At 40.1% G+C, this 20309-nt stretch overlaps 2 protein-coding genes across 4 annotated transcripts in view; one reads left to right on the top strand and one right to left on the bottom strand.

The window, feature by feature from the left end:
- The window catches only part of LOC126617396 (G-type lectin S-receptor-like serine/threonine-protein kinase At4g27290), a 44259-nt gene extending 33466 nt beyond the window's left edge, over window positions 1-10793 (top strand). The window contains exons 2-7 of one of the 3 annotated variants that reach the window (XM_050285449.1): window positions 8268-8693; window positions 8870-8995; window positions 9186-9334; window positions 9429-9639; window positions 9772-10012; window positions 10105-10469. In XM_050285449.1, the coding sequence (XP_050141406.1) occupies window positions 8268-8693; window positions 8870-8995; window positions 9186-9334; window positions 9429-9639; window positions 9772-10012; window positions 10105-10303 (1352 nt within the window). In that variant the 3' untranslated portion in view covers window positions 10304-10469. Of the gene's footprint in view, window positions 1-8267; window positions 8694-8869; window positions 8996-9185; window positions 9335-9428; window positions 9640-9771; window positions 10013-10104 lie in introns of all 3 variants that reach the window. The other 2 variants (XM_050285447.1, XM_050285448.1) reach the window with 2 other exon arrangements.
- Window positions 10794-16454: 5661 nt separating this feature from the next.
- LOC126617397 (uncharacterized) lies at window positions 16455-19112 on the bottom strand. Its single transcript, XM_050285450.1, has one exon. It carries the CDS (start codon window positions 18958-18960, stop codon window positions 16597-16599), a length of 2364 nt encoding a protein of 787 aa, XP_050141407.1. The 5' UTR covers window positions 18961-19112; the 3' UTR covers window positions 16455-16596.
- Window positions 19113-20309: the final 1197 nt, after the last annotated feature.

Here is a 20309-nt window from a genome sequence, read left to right as displayed (position 1 = left end):
CTTAGGTTTTGACAACCTTTCAAAAACAGAGCTTTGGGATGTTAGCATGTTAAGCCTCTTGAAGACAGAGATTCAGTTTTGACCACCAATGCGATTAAGTGCTGACGTTCTGGGCTTTGAGCGATTCATCCTATTGAAAACTGACATCCGAGGGGCAGATTTAGGCTCCTCTTAATCTTATTCAGTGCTCACGTTGGTGTGTTGAGTGCTAGCATTTTTCGCTTTGCTTGAAATCTTCACGGGTGAATTTGGTGTGAAGCCAAGTCCAGCTTTGTTGTTGTCAACTCCGTAACCATGCTCATTCAGCTTCTTTTGAGTCTCAGTGAGGTCACGTTCTTTGTCGTTAAGGGTGTTTGAAACCTTCTTTCCAGGATTCGAAGAAGGAACAAAGTTGTACCCAACTTTCGACATGAGTTTGTAGGCGTTTGGATCAAAACCTTCTTCGGTCCTCTTGGTTGGGAGAAAGCTTCGTTCCACCCCCTTTGGTAGAGCTTTTATGAAGCCTTGTGGTAGTCTTGCAGCCTTAGCGTTGCCTAGCTGTGTCAGAGGCAAAACTGCATTCGTCTTGAGCAACTTTACATTATCCCTACGTCGCTGTGTATCGGCTTTGCTTGCTCCAGTTTCAAACGGAGATTGACCATTCTTTCTTCTTGATATCGGGATGTATCGGAAGACAAGTGTGTTTGGTCCATTTGAGGGCGTCCTACTCTCTTTGGTTGTTGCAGGTTTAGCAGGCTCATTATCGTTCTTGCTTAAAGATGGCATATCTTTTCCTTCTTGCTTCTTGGGCATGGTTTGCCACTCTTACTTTTTAGGTGTTGTTTTACCCATGGATTTGATCTCTTTTGTAAGAGCTTCAGGCACCATGTCTTCATCCATGTAGAACTTGGCGTCTGCGAAATGTGATTCAGTTTCGGTGAATGGTTTGGTGTCGCCATAGATCACCTTCACTCATTCTCGGTAGAATTTTAAGCATTGGTGAATGGTGGATGGTACTACTCCATTCGCATAGATCCAAAGCCTTCCTAAGAGCAAGCTATAGGAAGTTCTTGCATCAATCACGTGGAATATCATGCTCGACTTGAGTTCACCAATAATCATCTCCACTTGAATCATGCCTATCGCTCTTTGTCCCCCTTAGTTAAAACCTTGGATTAGTAGACGGCTTAGGGATAATTCATCCACCTTGATGCCGATTTTGGTCATTGTTGACTTTGGCATGATGTTTATGGTTGATCCACGATCCACGATCATGCGGTTGACTTTGTGCTCCCTTACGTATCCTGAGACAAAGAGAGGATGGTTATGAGGCTTTGACCCCAGTAGAAAGTCTTCATCCGTGAAGTTGATCGCGTCCTGGGCGGCACAGCACGCGGCATCTTCATGTGGCCAAAGCTTCGAGCCTGCGCTCTTGCTTTCTTGCACTTCGTGGTTGTTGGGACTTGCCAAGACCGCTGCCAGTGCTCTTCGCATCTTCTTTGGCAACCGTAGCGCTTCCTCGATGCTAAAGTGTGTTGGCAGACCTTCTTCAGGTGTAAGAGTCTTTTCTCCCTCAGTGGAGACAACTCTGCCTTTTGAGGGTTCTTCCATTTCTACTTCGACCATGTGACATGCAGCGATAGTGCACTGTTGGAAGAAGTAATCCGGGAAGCACTCGTGCAAGGAGAAGGGAATGCGTGGCTTTTGCTCCACAGGTTCCCCAGCATATATTGGCTTAGCAGCTCTTATGTTTCTTTTAGGCTTCCTGTTGCTGCGGCGGCGGTGCTTTCTCCCTTGTTCCCCCTTTGGCTTTATAGCTTGCGGTCTCGGTTTCCTCATCCTCTTATTGGTCACCAATGTCCATCCTTTGTCATCGTCAGTAGGTGCATCTTGGTTGCTTGCCCCCAGTGACGGTGGTGCAGAAGGTGCAGTGTGGTTTGAGTATTGCCAAGCATGGTCAGGCATTTCTTGAAGAGGCACAGGATCAAAGAATCCGAACACGATCGTAGTGGTGTGCGTTGCAGCTGTGTCTTCTAGGTCGAGCTCAATCCTTCCTTGTTGTGCCAACTTAATGATGAGTTCTTTTAGGATGAAACACTTGCCCACATGATGACCCATGATACGATGGTACTTGCAGTATTTGGGATCATTGATGCGATTCATCTCTTCGGGGCGTTTGCATTCAGGCAACTCAATCACCTTCTTCTCCAGCAGGTCATCCAGCATTGCGTCCATGTCGGAGTCCGGAAAAAGGGTATACCTTCTGCTCAAGTTCCCTCAAGGTGTTTTTGTACCTATCTTGGGTGTGGGAAGACTCACTTCTTTTTATCTCATTTGCTTTGTTATTGAAGGAGATTTTGACGGGTGCGGATGAGGTCTTGATAGGGGTGGTATTGGTGGTAAAAGCTTCTTTGGCGGGCTTTTTCCCATGATTGTCTGCTCTTAAAGTAAACACTTTATCCCTTTTGAAATCGGTGATTGGCTCCTTCTTTCCATGGTGGGCGATGCTCAGTTCCATGTCGTGGGCACGGGTGGCTAATTCTTCAAAAGTCCATGGTTTGATACCTTGAAGGATGTATTGTAAATCCAATTGCATGCCCTGGATGCACATCTCGATTGAAGAAATCTCGGAAAGCCTGTCCTTACAATCGAGGCTTAGATTACACCATCGGTTGATGTAGTCTATGACTGGTTCTTCCCTCCATTGCTTCGTGCTCGTCAGTTCTAGCATGCTCACAGTGCGGCGGGTACTATAGAAGCAGTTGAGGAATTCCCTTTCCAATTGTTCCTAGCTGTTGATGGACTCGGGCTCCAGGTCCGTGTACCACTTAAAGGCGTTTCCTTTTAACGAGCGCACAAACTGCTTGGCAAGGTAATCTCCTTCCGTCCCTGCATTGTTACAGGTTTCGACGAAATGTGCGACATGTTGCTTCGGGTTTCCTTTTCCGTCAAATTGCATAAACTTCGACGGTTGATAACCCCTCAGCATCCTTAAGGCGTCGATCTTCCTGGAGTAAGGCTTTGAGTACAATGTGGAGGCATGTGAGCTCCCTTCGTACTGCGCCTTGACGGTGCTGGCAATCATCTCTTGCAACTGCTTGATGGAGAGAGATCCCATGAGCGCTGTTGTCTGGTCTAGCTTCAGCTTTTCTTCAGCTTTCTTCACTATAGGCTCATCTTCTTCGTCGTCTTTCTTCTTCAGATGATCAATCTTCGGGTTGGGTTTCTCTCCGTCCTGCGCCTCCAGTCGGTTGACGAGTGCTGCAATTTGCAAGTCTTTTTCTTCCACAGTTCGGGTTAGCCTTGCAATTGCTTCATTCATCTGAGCCAGCTACTCACCGATTGAAGTTGCTCCAGTGGTCATGACTTGCATGGCTGAACTGCCGCTTGAATCCGCATCGGAGAGCATGGATTCGAAGTATTTCCTTGGGCTTTCCCCCCTTGGTACCCTTAGTGAGGCTAAGGTGATCATAGGATCATGCCTTGGGTGCTCTTGTTCTTTTGGCAGGGTTGATGCAGGGGTGGAAGATGAGGCAGAAAAAGCTATTACCTTGCTTCGAGTTATGATGCCCGAAATGACACCGCTTGCGGCGAGGATGCTCTTGTTCTTCGCGTTTGGTTGTGGGAACAATTTGAGCCTTCCTTGATGCCATGTGTGTTTCTTGTGGATTTGAAGATAGAGATGAGAGGTAGAGAATGTCCCACTGGGCGTGCCAAATTTGTAAACACGAAAAATTCTTGAAACGAAAGAGACAAGAACAACGTGCACAAAATAATATTTGTATTTGATGATTTTTTGTTACAATCTCTCTCAAATTTGATCCTCTGATTCGATCCTCATAAGGTGTTGATTTTGTGGATGTGTGATTGATCTAAGGGCTGTCGAGGCTTGATCTTGGATGAACGGTTGAAAGTTTCTTCAAGGGCCGTTGAGGCTTGATCTTGAATGACGGTGATGAACGGATCTTCAAGGGTTCTTGGGCTTGACCTTGAAGAACAGTGATGAACAGATCTTCAAGGGGCTTTTGGGCTTGATCTTGAAGAACAGTGATGAACGGATCTTCAAGGCGCTTTTTGGGCTTGATCTTGAAGGACGGTTGGATGTGTGGATTTGTCGACGTTGTTGATCCAAAATGTCGTTGGGGCTTGATCTTGGGATGAACAGACGATGAACGATGAACACTTTCTTCAAGGGACGTGGGGTTTGATCTTGAATTGGTGGAAGTTCTTCAAGGGGCCGTCGGGGCTTGAGCTTGATGAACAGCAGATGGGCGGATCTTCAATGGGTCGTCGGGGCTTGATCTTGATGAACAGTTGATGAACAGATTCGTTGATGTTGTCGATCCAAAGGGGCCATTGGGGCTTGATCCTTGAGGATGAACAGTTGATGAACGATGAACATTTTCTTCAAGGGGCCGTTGGGGCTTAGGCTTGAAGGCGAGTTTGGCAAAGAACGAAGAGAGTTTTCTCGATCCTTCGGAATTTGCTTGAGAGCTTTAGAATTTCAAAGCTTCAAGGTTTTGGTGTAATATGAATTCCCCCTCAAATGAATGAAATGGCTTCTACTTATAGAATTTTCCAATGCCTAATTTTGAATATAATATGCAAATGAAATAAATCGTTTCTGCTAGGTGTTGAAATGTGTCCTATTTGATGACTTTTCCGATTTATTTTGATTTTTCATTTAGTCACACGCTACGTGTAAAATTTATATGACACGTAAGCGTCGAAATTGTAACTATTGGTCAATATTTATTTCAGCCGAAATTTCGATGTCTACAACCATCCTTTCAGGTCTGTTGAAATGAATCAACTTTCTTGTTTCGTGATTAATTATGTGGTTTATTTTTATTTATTAATGGGTTGTAATATGATTCTTTATTTGATTTGAATTTTGTTATAGGTTATGCTTGTTTGATTGTTATGAGCTTTTTACAGAATTTTAGTTTGTTTTGAATTGCAGAGTGATGGTGCAATTTGGCTTCGTATGAATTGGATTTGTGCTTGACGGCCCAATCTCGATCCATCCCGATATCCTGAAAAAAATTCGGGTATCCCGAAAATTTGGTTCGATTTTAGGTTTTGAAATCTCTTCTCAAAAACTTATTGATTTGGGATTCGAACTTTGGATTCGGTTTGGGATCTCGACCCAAACCAGCCTTTAGACAAAACAATTGAAGGACTTCGGAGCATTTATTTGAGTTGATGGACTCAAATGTAAATTGCACAATTACAGGGACTAGCACATTTTTGTTTGTTTACGTTTTATTAGTTCTGTTTGGGTAAAATTGCGAATGTGGTCCTTTTTCAACAAATGGTAGAAAGTTGGAATTCTGAATATATATTTTTTAACAAACAATATTATCAACACTAAAAGAATGGGGGATTGAGCCAAGCCTCACAATAAGTTAGTAATAATATGGTTCAAATTCTTTTTTTGCGAGAATCAAACCTAAAACGTCTCACATACAAGTGGATTTGGGTAACCGCGGTTACCCGTCCATTTAAAGTTCACAGTTACGATTATGGGTATAACCGTTTATTCGTGAAATTTAAATAGACGGTTATGAGTATTACTCGCGGTTATAACGGGTATCCATCCGTTATGGGTATTACCCGCAGTTATAACGGGTATCCATCGATTATGAGTATTATTCGCAGTTATAACGGGTATTCAGTTACCCATTTAATTTAATATATGTAAACTGAGTTTCTTGTTTAATGAATTTTGTATGGAGGTGGATTGTCTGCCCTCCCATTTCCATACTCTTCTCATCATCTCTTGTTTGTGTAATCACGATTAAGCCACGTCAATATTTTATATTAATTTTTTTTATAAAAATAATAAAACAAAAAGTAATAGGAATATAAAATATTGACGTGGCTGAATCGTGACCACACAAAAGAAAAGATGATGAAAAGAGTATGGAAATGGGAGGGGAAACAATCCACCTCCATTTTGTATAGGTGCTGCTGGCATTAAGCAGATTCTTTCTAGATATGCTTTTGTGCTGCTGTACTCAAAATCCACAAATTTTATTTGATAAATCTTAACTTCTGTTAATTTTTAAGTGTCGGTAGGAAGTAAGAGTTACTTACGCATAAAAAAAATGCTGCGATTATGATATTTCAAACAAATATCGCACTGCTAGGTGTTGGACTTGCACACCATGGCAAGGAAGTTCAGCCCTTAAGCTATCCTAAGGGTCAGGTCGGGTTTGATGGGGTCAAGCAACTAACTAAAGTAAAATATTTGATGAATCAATTTAATTCGATAAGTCAATGTAAAACAATATAAAGACATCTTCTCATCCAAGAATTTTTTTAATATAAAAATTTAGACTAGAGAGTTGCCCAATTCTTGGAATAAACTAAAGTAAAATATTTGATGAATCAATTTAATTCGATAAGTCAATGTGAAGCAATATAAAGACATCTTCACATCCAAGAATTTTTTCAATATAAAAATTTAGACTAGAGAGTTGCCCAATTCTTGGAATATGACTTCTGTAGAAAAAGATAAGAGACATTTCAACCTGGTTAGGAAGGTTCCGGAAACCATAACACGTTGGAGTTTAAATTATTTTAAAAAATTTATTTAAAATTAAATACAAATAGTATCTGATAAAAATTAACCATATGATATACAATAGATAGACATAATTTACGGATCTCTAGAATCCTCATAAAAAAAATCCGAAGAGAATCCTGTTGAAACAAAGACATCATTTGATTGAATCAATTGTAGACCGGTTTTTTTTTAAACGACAATTTATCCTTATCATTAAGACAATTTTACTTATGCACACAAAACTACAAATTCGCTCGCATAGTAATTAACATCTTTACTTCTTCATTTTTTTTCAAAATATTGAAGTAAACTTGATTGGGACAGTTTCGTTCTGGTATATTCCAATGTCTTTAACGAAAACAACAAACAAAATCAACAGTCAAAAAGGCATCAAGGTTTGTTCTTTGCAGATTGCATGGCTAACTTGAAGGTCCAGTGGCAGATATATCACGATAAATACAGTACCAATTTTGTTGAAAAAATCAAAAGCAAAAGACGATCGTGTTTTCCCTTGCAATATTAACGCTCTCATCTTCTGGTTTTCCTCCTAATCGAAGAAGTTAGGCAACCAAATCTCCTCTGTAAGTCGTCGTTTTCAGTTTCCAAAAAAAAATAATAATAATAATATTCTTCATTTTTAGGGCTTCGAATTCCTGCTCCTCAGAATTTGTGGTCTTCTGATCCTTTTCCGGTGCTCTTCACGCACAAAAGCAGCGACTGCAGAGGGGCGGATTCTCGTTCTCAGTCCTTGCTCCGCCGTAGCTTCGCCGGTGAATGAAACCACAAGGGGTTTTCTCAATTATCTTGTACTTGAATCAAATCAGTAGTCAAGGAGAGGGAGCACAAGAACAAATATTTTATGGGTGGTCTTTGTTTTTCGTTTATGATCAGCGCCAACTTGTTCTTCTTGTCATCAACAATTTCCTTTGCAGTTGACGGCTTTACACCTTCGCAGTGTGTCCTTGATGGAACGACGTTGGTTTCAAGTGATGGAAGCTTTGAGCTCGGTTTCTTTAGTCCAGGTAGTTCCAAGAACCGTTACTTGGGAATTTGGTTCAAGAATGTCCCGGTGAGAACGGTTGTTTGGGTTGCAAACAGATGCAACCCCATCAATGATACTTCCGGCGTGTTGATGATAAACAGCACAGGTAATCTTGTGCTTTTGAGTCAGAATAGCAGCGTTGTTTGGTCGACGAGTTTAGTTAAACAGCCCAAAATGCGACGGTAGAGCTCTTGGATTCCGGGAATTTGGTACTAAGAGATGCAAAAGATGGAAATTCAGGAACTTATTTGTGGCAAAGCTTCGACTATCCTTCTGACACATTATTACCAGGAATGAAGTTGGGGTGGGACTTGAGAACAGGCCTAAAACGGCATTTGTCAGCATGGAAAAATTCAGATGACCCGTGTCCCGGAGATTTTACTTACGGAATTGAAATGCAACTTCAAGCATATCCAGAGGCATATATTCTGAACGGAAGTACAAAATTCTTCCGCACCAGCGCATGGAATGAACTGACAATCTGTGGTTCACCCGAACATCCTAGTCCTCGTTATAGTTTCAATTTTGTCTACAACAACGATGAAGTTTTCGTCACATACAAACCGAAGATTGAGTCGATACTCTCAAGAGTGGTTTTGAACCAAACCACCAGCACATGTGCTCGGTTTCAGTGGAAGGTGGGATATCAAGCTTGGCAGGATTTTTCATCAAGACCTACAGAATCATGTGACTATTATGGCTTCTGTGGAGCCAATGGAAATTGTACCAGTGAGGATCCGGTCTGCAAATGTATACAAGGATTCAGCCCCAAGTCTCAAGAAAAGCGGAATTTAGCAGACTGGTCTCTAGGTTGCGTGCGCAATAAACCATTAAGCTGCCATGAAGGAGATAAAGATGAGTTTCTCAAATTTGATGGCTTCAAATTGCCAGATACTACAAATTCTTGGGTGGACAAAAGTATGAATCTCAAGGAATGCACAGACAAATGCTTGAAAAACTGCTCCTGTACTGCTTATACGAGCTCAGATATCGGAGGAGGAAGTGGTGGCTGCACCATCTGGTTTGGTGATCTAATAGATATCAAACAGGTTCTTGTTGCTGGAAAGGAAATATATATTCGAACGTCAGCTGCTGAAATAGGTATCGAACTATACAAAAAAAGCTTCGTGTTTATACTTTTATGTCACTTATTGTAGTTCAACTATTGTTTTTCAACATGTTTCAATAAGTTGGTTTTGTTTCTCGCAACGTTGAACTGACCCTGCTATTTTTTTTCTGCTTGCTCCATTTTAAATTTGTCTGCTTTACTTAATCAGTCAACAATGAAGGAGAAAACAGCAGAAAAGTGAAGATTGCAATTATAGTTGTTGGCATAGCAATAGTGTTTTCCGGAGTGCTGTTAGTTGGCTATGTCATTCGCCGAAGAAAGAGAAAAAATAAAGGTATATTAGCTTACCCTGACCATCCTTCAAGCATTTGTCAATTTTGTTTGTGTTTGGATATGCGTTTTTGAGGGAACGGAATTTTTATCGAGTTTATATTGCGTGGAACCGTATATGTAATCTATCTGCACATTTAAGTTTTAGTTTAGTTACTACATCTAGGCTATAGCTAACAGGAACCCCGTCACAGAAATAAGGGAAAGAAATGAGGACAATGAAGGGGCTCCAAGAGGGGACATGGAGCTCCCACTCTTTGACCTGATGACAGTAGCTAGCGCCACGGATGACTTTTCAAGCAATAAAAAGCTCGGAGAAGGTGGATTTGGCCCTGTTTACAAGGTAGATTTCTAATTTACTCTACAATAATGAACAGACTAACAAAGAATCATTCCATGAGGACTTTCACAATTTTGGAAATTGAGTAACTTTCCAGGGGACGCTGGCCGACGGACAAGAAATTGCTGTGAAGAGGCTTTCAAGAAGTTCTAGCCAAGGATTGAACGAGTTCATGAATGAAGTTATATTGATTGCCAAACTCCAGCACCGAAATCTGGTAAGGCTTCTTGGTTGTTGCGTTCAAGGAGAGGAGAAATTGCTACTTTATGAATACATGCCCAACGGAAGCCTAGACTCCTCCATTTTTGGTTTGAACCTTTGGACCCTATAAGTTTATGCAAAACTAATTATTGCTTGTTTGCTTTAAAATAATAATCATATATAGGCCATTAAGCAATTTGTATTGAAAATTGAAGATGAATTTGGATTTAACTTGGCAGATGAAACGAGAAGAGAACTGTTCGATTGGCCTAAACGTTTCAACATTATATGTGGCATTGCTCGAGGTCTCGTCTATCTCCATCAGGATTCTAGGCTAAGGATTATTCATAGAGATCTCAAAGCAAGTAATGTTTTACTTGATAATGAATTGAATCCAAAAATTTCAGACTTTGGCCTAGCTAGATTATTGACTGAAGGAGATCAGACTGTAGCAAATACAGACAGAGTAATTGGCACGTAGTAAGTTTGCTGTATAATATTCCCCTGATCAACTACTAGTCCCCGTCAATTGTTTATTTTGTTCTCACTCGTCTATGATCTACTTTCTACAGTGGTTACATGGCACCCGAATATGTTATGGACGGGCAATTTTCTGTGAAATCCGATGTCTTTAGCTTTGGTGTTTTGGTGCTGGAGGTCATTACTGGAAGGAAAAATAAAGAATTCTCCGATCCAAGCAACAGCCGCAACCTTTCTGACCATGCAAGTATCATTAGTAATTGTTTCGTTCCTATTGAGAACGGCAATTGACGACGGAGTTTTGATTTGTTTCAGTTATGGAGATTGTGGAATGAAGGGAAGCCTTTAGAACTGATTGATACATGCTTAGGAAGCTCAGGCACGATATCGGAAGTGTTGCGTTGCATCAACATTGGTCTCTTATGTGCGCAACACCATCCTGACGATAGGCCAAGCATGGCGGATGTAGTTATAATGTTGGGAAGTCAGACTGCTTTGGCTCGGCCGAAACAACCCGGTTTCTTCATCGAAAGGGGAACACCTGAAGCAGGTTCTAATTCAGGTAATCAGTCAAGTTCAACCAACGAATTATCGATCTCGCTTTTGGAGGCTTGATAAGGATCATCTTATTCATCGCAGACTACATCTATATGCTTTCCTATCAAACATTTGTTCAAAATAAATTTTGAGAACAAAGCTGAAAGGGAGCATAGATTTATGAATCATTTGCTGTATGGATTCCAACGTTTTGCAATACGGCCCTCTGTGCTAGCAAAGAGCACGCACTGTGTGTGAATAATTTCATTTTATTTTTTGTTTTTTTATTAAGGAGTGATTAGTTTTTAAAATATAAAAATAAAGTACGAAAAAATAATAGTGTGACAATCTCTTAATAAGTGCATATTTTATCTTAATATTACATAATTACTGCTTTTTGTCCTCCTTATGTAAATATTGTGTATCAAAAGTGAGGATAAAATAGGAAAAATTGTGATATGATTGTCATTTTGTCAAAGGGTACATAATTAATATTTTGCCCTCCTGCTTGGAAAAAATGGGTGAAAAAGTTGCCAATGGCTCTTCTCTTAATATAATACTAACATTTGCCTACACACTCTGTGTGTATGAACACGTTTTTTTAGAAAATGAGAAGGAGAGAGGGAGAGAGAGAAAACGTGGGGAGGAGTGATAGATTTTTGTTTTTGGTTTTGGTTTTTTTTTTTTTTTAATATTGAAGGTATTTTAACATCACCTGTAAGTGAGGCTTCAATAAAAAACAGTAAAATTTGGACCTCTGAAATTACATTATTGCTCATCATTTTTTTTTTGTGGGATAGAAGATTAAGTAGTATTTTTACCCTCTTTTGCTTGATAAGGAGAGTTTGATTAATTACTAGAGATATATGTGCTACGATCTTAAAGCATCTCACATACAACTAAAGAGAACACGGTAGTATAACAACAATGAAAAATATTCAGAATTTTATTACTTAGTACTACGGGCTAGTGATATTCCTCTTCACTTGTGTGTGAAACGTCTTAAGTTCGATTCTCGTAAAAAAAGAATTTGAACCACATTATTACTAACCTATCATGACGCTTAACTCACTCCCCTACTCCTTTAGTATTGATAATATTGTTTGTTAAAAAAAAATATATTCAGAATTCCAACTTTCTACCATTTGTTGAAAAATGACCACATTCGCAATTTTACCCAAACAGAACTGATAAAACAAAAAGAAATAAAAATGTGCTAGTCCCTGTAATTGTGCAATTTACAATTGAGTCCATCAACTCAAATAAATGCTCCGAAGTCCTTCAATTGTTTTGTCTAACGCTGGTTTGGGTCAAGATCCCGAACCGAAATCCAAAGTTCGAATCCCAAATCAATAATTTTTTAGTCGAGATTTCAAAACCTGAAATCGAACCAAATTTTGCGAGATACCCAAATTTTTTTTCAGGATATCGGGATGGATCGAGATTGGGCAGTCAAGCACAAATCCAATTCATACGAAGCCGAATTGCAACGTCACTCTGCAATTCAAAACAAAATTAAAATTCTATGAAAAGCTCATAACAATCAAACAAGCATAACCTATAACAAAATTCAAATCAAATAAAGAATCAGATTACAACCCATTAATAAAAAAAAAACCACATAATTAATCACGAAACAAGAAAGTTGATTCATTTCAACAGACCTGAAAGGATGGCTTTTGCTCCGATTCGGCTAGGAATGGAGGATTTGGGTTGAGCAGAGACAGCGCGAAGGAGAGAAGGGCTCTGTTTTGGAGTTTTGGGAATCGAAAAGAGATAAAGGAGGAGGAGGAAGAGAGGGAAGAAAGAGGCAACGGCGGCAGGAAATGCAAAGACAACCGTTATGGTAGTAGTCGTAGCCATTGACCTTAGAAATGCATAGGCGGAGAAATGAGAACTCGGGAGAGATGAGAGTGTTGAGGCTTGAAGCTTCGATGAGAAATGTGAAAGACTGAGTGTGTGAAACCCTAACTTAGATTGGACGGTTGAGATTAAATCTCAACCAATTCAATGGTCTAGATAATTTATAACCTCTAATTTAAATTATATATATCTATTATATAAATATATTGTTGTTCGGTTCAGGATTACCGAACTAAAGATATGTTGAAACTGAATCCCGTACCAAAAGTTCGGGATTATTTCGGTTCGGGTTGTTCGGATTTTTTTTCCAGCCATAGTTTTGTCCAATGTTAAGGGAAACGAGGAACTTTCACATACGGTATAAATCATGGGCAGAAGCCAGATATGGAGGAGCATGGGCACAAGCCACTCAATTGCCACCAAGTTTTCCTGTGCACGTCAGCATGGATCCTATTTTATATTCTTGTGCACGTCACCTCCCCTTTGTCCCTACCAAAAATCAGATCTTCAAGTTTTGAACTCAATTTAAATAGAGATTGATTCTTGAATTAAAAATAATATGCGTATAGAGAATATGCTGGATATAGAAAGAGATTGTATTGGTTAAAAAAAAAAATTCTTTACTTTCTTATTTTATTCTTCATTTTTTAGTCCAAGCAATAACCATTGGAATTGCACACACAAACTTGCATGGTGCAGGTACACTATCACATGGCATCCCGTGTCAGCAATACAAAGAAATGTATTTGTATTTTTGTCACGTGTTTTTTATTATTGACATAGAACATCATCGTGTGTCATATAAGTTATTCTCATTCTAGCTTTGATTTGTGAGGCCAATAAGTCAATATTCCACCAACATGGGCCCAAATAAGTCAACAATCTAACGGTGACGGTCAATGGTACTATATAGCCCACAGTGATGCCAACTATTTAGATCAAATTTCATAAACTATATGACATAGTTGTTGATGATTAGATTATTATTTAAGTATTGATTAATGCGTTTATTTCCTATTTATGACACACCACATGGTTAATAAATTTAGTCTAAAAAAATTGATCTACCTAACATTACTCTATTTTCCCCTTTAGATACACACCCTACAATTTCATTGTATGTATGTATGCATGTACGTACGTATGTATCTACCAATCTCAAAACATCTGCAATTGTAAAAGACTCAAATGAGTAGGCGTGTACTAGAAAATCAATGGAAAATTAAAATGTTTTTTCCTTCATTTTTGTTGGAATTTGTTTGCTCCTCTTTCTTCAAACCCTCAATTCTAGCTAATTCCATTACTTAAAAATCCCAACGGCTCAGAGATGCCATGGCGGCACCTTGATTTCCAAGGTGGCAGTTTTGTACTGGGCTTTTGTAGTCCCCCAGATTTCGGGTTTTCCCAGAAGTGCTTCTTGGGAATTTGGCACAACAGATCAGTCCCATCACTCCCAAATGTTACTTCGGTCGTAAACTAGCACGGACAAAGATTGTTTGTTCTGTTTTGTGTGGTCACAGTTAAGACACGTCAATATTTTATATTATTTATTGTATAGAGATAATAAGACAAAAATAAATGGTAATATAAAATATTGACGTGGCTTAACAGTGATCACATAAACAGGAGGGCACGAAAAAACATCGGAAGTAGGAGAACAGACAATTCTTGTCCAAGTAGCACAACCCCATCAGTTTACTCATCTGGTTTTTATATGATTAACACCTCGGGCAGTGCTGTTGCCTGGCCAATATCTTTGTCCAAACACCCCCGGAATCCTGTATTGCAGCTCTTGGATTCCGCAAAACATGGAAACCCGAGAAACTACCTGTAGCGAAGTTTTGGCTATCCATCCGGTACAAGTTTTGAACTCAATTTAAAGAGAGATTGATTCTTGAATTAAAAATAATATGGACGTAGAGAATATGCTGGATATAGAAAGAGATTGTATTGGTTCAAAATAAAATTTTTTTCTTTACTTTCTTATTTTATTCTTCATTTTTTAGTCCAAGCAATAACCATTGGAATTGCACACACAGACTTGCATGGTGCAGGTACACTATCACATGGCGTCTCGTGTCAACAATACAAAGATTTCACGTATCTTTTGTTATTGACATAGAACATCATCGTGAGTCATACAAGTTATTCTCATTCTAGCTTTGATTTGTGGAGCCAACAAGTCAATATTCCACCAACATGGGCCCAAATAAGTCAACAATCTAGCGGTGACGGTCAATGGTACTATATAGCCCACAGTGATGCCAACTATTTAGGCCAAATTTCATAAATCATATGATATATTTATTGATGATTGGATTATTATTTAAGTGTTGATTAATGAGTTTATTTCATATTGGTGACAGACCACATAGTTAACAAATTTGGTCTAGAAAATTTGATCTGCCTAACATTACTCTATTTTCCCCTTTAGATACACACACTACAATTTCATTTTATGTATGTATGCATGTACGTACGTATGTATCTACCAATCTCAAAACATATGCAATTTTAAAAGACTCAAATGAGTAGGCATATACTAGAAAATCAATGGAAAATAATAGATAGATATATATATATATATACATATATATATATATATATTTAGTTGTATGCATGTTGAATGTTGGATTTAAGTAATTTGATAGTAGACTATATTAGAAATAGAAATTTGAAATTATATAGTTTGGAACTTTGGAACATCAATTTGACTTGGTATGAAATTTCAAATTGGTATTAGGTAAAAAGCTTAAATTTCAATTGATATGAAGTTGGGGAACAAAATTTTAGGCCAAAAGCCCAAATTTTAGCCTATAGCCCAAAAATATCAAATTTCAACCCAAAAAGCCAAAAGCCCAAAACCGAAAATCCAATCCCGATCCATATGAAATACCGAAAACATTTCGAGAATTCCGAAAATTGAGAATACAGAAATTTTGGTTGGGATTTGGAATCCCATATTTAAATTTTGGTTTGGGATTCAAAATCCTATTTTTGATTTGGGATCCCATACCGAACCATCCCTAGATGGCAGCACCTTGATTTCCAAGGTGGCAGTTTTGTACTGGGATTTTGTGGTCCCCAGATTTCGGCTTTTCCCAGAAGCGCTTCTTGGGAATTTGGCACAACAGTCCAGTCCCATCACTCCCAAATGTTACTTCGGTTGCAAACTAGCACAACCCCATCAGTCATTCATCTGGTTTTTTTTACGATTAACACCTCAGGCAGTGCTGTTGCCTGGTCAATATCTTTGTCCAAACATCCCCGGAATCTGGTGTTGCAGCTCTTGGATTCCGGCAATCTTGTCCTAAGAGAAGCAAAACATTGAAACCCGAGAAACTACCTGTAGCGAAGTTTTGGTTATCAATCCGGTACGAGTCTGTTGGCATTACTAGCTGTTGTTTCCAAGGTTTCGAGCCGAAAGCGCCAGAAAAATGGAGCTTTGGAGAGTACCAAGAAGGATGCGTGCGGACTCAACCTTTGAGCTGCCAAGAGAGACATGGGTTTGTGAAATATGGTGGTGTGAAATTGCCAGATACCACAAAGTCCCGGGCCAACCAAAGTTCGAGTCTCGTGGAATGCAGGGACATATGCTCGAGCAATTGCTCTGGTATGGCTTACTCAATAGATATGTAGTTACTCTAATGTATTCATCTTTTTCTTCTCATTCATAGATATGCAGTTTCTCTTTATACTAGAGAAAACCGGGAGGAAAAACGAAGGAATTTGCCAAGCATTCAACAGGAAGCTGGGAGAAGATGGTTTTGCTAATGAGAATTTTCGGGGTAGACTAGAAGATGGGCAAGAAGTTGCTGTGAAGAGTCTCCCACCAAGATTGCAGATTGAGGAATATTCAGAGAGATCTTAAAGCAAGTAATGTTTTACTTGATAAGGAGATGAACCCGAAAATCTGAGACTTCGGAGTGACAAGAAAAGTGGTCGAAACGTAGTAAGTAGGCATAACATGTCTGCTTACCATCGACTGGTTTCTTAGTTCATCTGTTTGGCTTCTTGGTGCATAAATTATCACACAAAAAAATTGATCAAAAAGCTACCGAGAAAAATTCAGATTTCAACTGCACACCCAACATCCCAAAAATTATGTAATGGACACCCAAACTAGCCTAAAAACAAATAACAACAGACACTCGTGCCGAATTCTGAGCCTAAAGAAACACCTACTACAAATACTTGTTGAAAAAGTAAGTCCCTATTTTCCCTTTCTTTGTAGTCTTTCTCTCATCAGCCCTATGAATAAACAATCTCAATGTAAGCACAACCGTATCTCTAGAACAGCTCTCATTGTCCGTTTTCAACGCATACTCACCTCCGTTATCGGAGCCGCTATGGATTACGAATTCGTTTGTACTTCCATATGGGATTGTGACAAATGTGTTCGGAGAAAACTTCTCAGCAACTACAACTCCGCTTCCACTTGGTCCTCCACTGCCCTTTATGCTGTAAGCTCCCCTCTTTATGGCCAGTGTTGCAGGCTCCCATATGTCTATGTACCCGGCGAACTGGGATATCTTGAATGAGGCATGGCCCTTGTGAAGAATCTTCTCTATCTGAGATTGCACTTCGGGGTCGCAAGTTATCTTCTTGTGGTCGTTGGCGTACACCTTTACGAGATCCCCCTTTCGCTTCCTGTTGTCCAGAGGCTGAACTTCAATAGCAAGGTATGAATCCACATCATCAGCAGTTACAAGGTAGTTCGGTTGCTTTGCTCCGTCAATGTAGTTAACCGATCCGTCTTGGAGATGTCTTACCCACTCAAAGTTGCAGCTGGTTGTTCCGTTGATGGAGTATCCGCATGCTTGAAGCTCGTGTCCTGGAAAAGCTTCACCCGATATTTGAAGGCCCTCTATAGCTGGTAACGGGTCATCATCTGGAGCCTCTGAATACGTTGAAGAACCCTCTTCCATAACTGGCGGTAGGAAATGGGGATACGCGGAGCTGGATTCGTTGTGTGGCGATGCATAAGGAGATGTTCCTGCACTCCAATTGGATGAATCTCTCTCATTGTGGTTTCCCTCTGCATCTTGATCATCCATCTCCCTGTGTGTGTTCCTGATAGGATCACGAAATGTCACCTGTCTATTGCTTGTTACTTCATTATGCCGATTTCCTTGCGTATCACCTGGAACAACAGCATGATTAATGGGAACATCTTGGGCAGCAATAGTCCGGTTTGGAACAGGGGAATACCTATGCCCCACGGCCAGGTCATTGTGTTCCACATTGTTGGCGACAACCCCACCAAAACCACTCTGCTGATGAGGATTCCATTCCGGGGTTGTCTGAACATCAGAGGTAGCAAGCGCCCTGCTTCCACCAATGTAAGAATATGCTTGCTGATTCTGAGCAACCATTTCAAGAGCATTTCTGCTTACATTCAGCAATGCTGCTCCAGCAACGGACTGAGGTGGTGGCGGTGGTGATAACTGCGGCGCAGAATCATTAACATTATTAGGCTGCTGATTCGAATCTGATCGCCAAGGCGTTAACTGATACTGCAACTCCTTCAATTTGGACTCAGTAAGAAGCAACTTCTCCTGCAAATGCCTAAACAAAACCTTCACATTACCAACAATTGATTGCGCATCGGGGACGGGTGGCTGCAACGAGTACTCAGCCAGAATCGGCAGCAAAGACGAAACAAACGTCGATCTCTCCTGCTGCGCATCCTGCACGGCGTAAGCGAGCCGAATGTTCTCCTCAATTATGTCTTGCCTGTAAGATAGAGACTTTGATGCAGCATCCACAAGGTCCTGCTGCTGCTGATCAAACGCCAAGCGCATGTAAGCAATGCGCTTCTCCAGCACATACTTTTCGTTCCGAATTTCCGCCTCTTTGATCGAATAATCCCCCAAATGCTTTCGCAATTGCATAATTTCTTGCTCGTGCTCATGAACCCTAGCAACCAGATCCTTCTTCCACATGCTGCTATTAGGGTTGTTCGATTCGGTCAATGGCATCAACCCATTTCCGTAATCCCCCTCCGTGCTCGACCTACCTGGCGACAACGACGTCGTGGTGGACGGCGACGACAATCTCGATATCCCGCTGCTCGCGTTATCAGCCGCCCGCGGAGTACCCGAAACCCGAACCACCTTCATCCCTCCATTGATTTCGCCGCCGCCTAATTGGGTCTCTCTTGTTTCCGATTCCCCGCGACTATGCTGTGCAGAACCGTGATTCGCAATCCTCTCGATTCGATTATCGACGCCGGGGTCAACTACCTGATGAGCTTGGTCCTGAGATCCGCGGGCAGAAGGCGGCAACTGGGCAGCCATGGATTCTTGGAGCTTGTACCTGTGCAACTCGAGAATCTTGTGTTCGAGCTGATTCCTCAATCGGATGTTCTCTTCCACCTGCTGCTTGATTGTGGCCTCCGCAGCTTCCATGGCGTTCATAACCTGAATCAAGCTGCTGTCTTGATTGTTTGGGGTGGCGGTGGGGGTAGAAGAAGGAATTGGGTCGGCGGCGGAAACCGTCAACCCTGAGAATTTCTCCGCGACTTTCCAATCGTGACCGTTCTCCATTGTTTTTTATTTTTCGGTCTTGGTGGTGGTGGTGGTGGCTTGGGGGTTTTTCTGGTCTCGGTCTGTCTCACTTCATTATTTCCCTTTGTTTTATTGTTTAAGTGCTCCAAGCTGTGCTTGTTTTTTTTTGTGTTGCGTTGGGGCATTGTTTGTGGAATTTTGAAGGTCCAATGTGTTATTTATATTTGACCAGGTCTTGTGTATTGAGCCCATTTTATGATCTAGAAATAATTTATGGGCTCTTTTGGAGATTCTTCTTTGCTTATTTGACCCACTCTAAGTCTTCTCTTAAATTTCATTCTCTTTTCTTTAAGTAGAGGATGATATTATCATCTGTTATGATTGATTAGTTTGCTCACTAATCATTTTCCCTTTAATTAAGAGCGTTTATTCTTGCATCGTGGACCTGGTTCATTGTTCAGTTTTTCTTCTGCCGTGTTATATTCAAATTGCAAATTAGGTTGTTGTTATTGTTAGCAAAGACCTTATAGTTCAAGTAGTTAATAGCATTTACTCTTGCTCTTAATGATCTGTGTGCGGTTCCTCTTTTGTCAGTAGGACAATATCTCTCGTCTAAATCAATAAAATAAAATTTAAAATTGATTCTTGAACTTTCATTGTAGTTTGGATATGATTCTTAAACTAAAAGTTTGTTAATTGAGGTCTTTGAGCTCGTTTGGAATTGCTTCTTTAAAAATTACTTACAGTAAAATTGCCTATACAAGAAGCACATCAAGTGCTTTTTTAAACTCAAAAGCACTTCTACCTTTTTGGTCAAAAGTACTTTTAATTATTTTAAAACCACTTTCAAACAGAACATGTACCATTGGAATCAGACTTTGCCATCAAATGACGCACATTTTGTTAAGTTCAGCAAAGTTATTTAACAAATTTTTAGCACAATGATCAATTATAAACTAGAGTAAAAGTTTCAAAGACTAATTGTAAAGTTCTCTCAAATAAAATAAATGGAAACACCTTGACAAGTGTGGAAGCAATCTTCTCGTATGCGTTAAGGTTTTATGATTATTGGAAACCCATGATATACAATCATGAGCTCAATGCAATGAAACATTGGAATCGTCATGAGAACAAATCAATAAGCAACCACCTGGTCACAAACTAAGCCTCTTTTTGCTTGCTAATTGTGGGGGTTTTAAAGCTAGAAGCCTATTAAACATTGGCAAACACCAGACTCCCCAATGATGCAAATTTCTATACTTGTCACACAAGTCTCTTTGCACCCAAGCAAAGACATTTTGAGTTCCAATTGCCCCGTTCCATGAGCAAGGTCGGTCCTGAGTTTTCAAATGTTCGTGGCGAAATTTCAAATGGTGATTTTATAGATT

Source organism: Malus sylvestris, chromosome 3, assembly GCF_916048215.2.
Source record: "Malus sylvestris chromosome 3, drMalSylv7.2, whole genome shotgun sequence".
Taxonomy (NCBI): domain Eukaryota; kingdom Viridiplantae; phylum Streptophyta; class Magnoliopsida; order Rosales; family Rosaceae; genus Malus; species Malus sylvestris.
Note: the sequence above shows the minus strand (reverse complement) of the source record. Positions and strands in the feature narration are given on the sequence as shown.

Bases quoted from the DNA above. Each gene is read 5' to 3' on its own strand.
- LOC126617397 (XM_050285450.1), bottom strand. From the start codon at position 18,960: ATGGAGAACGGTCACGATTGGAAAGTCGCGGAGAAATTCTCAGGGTTG.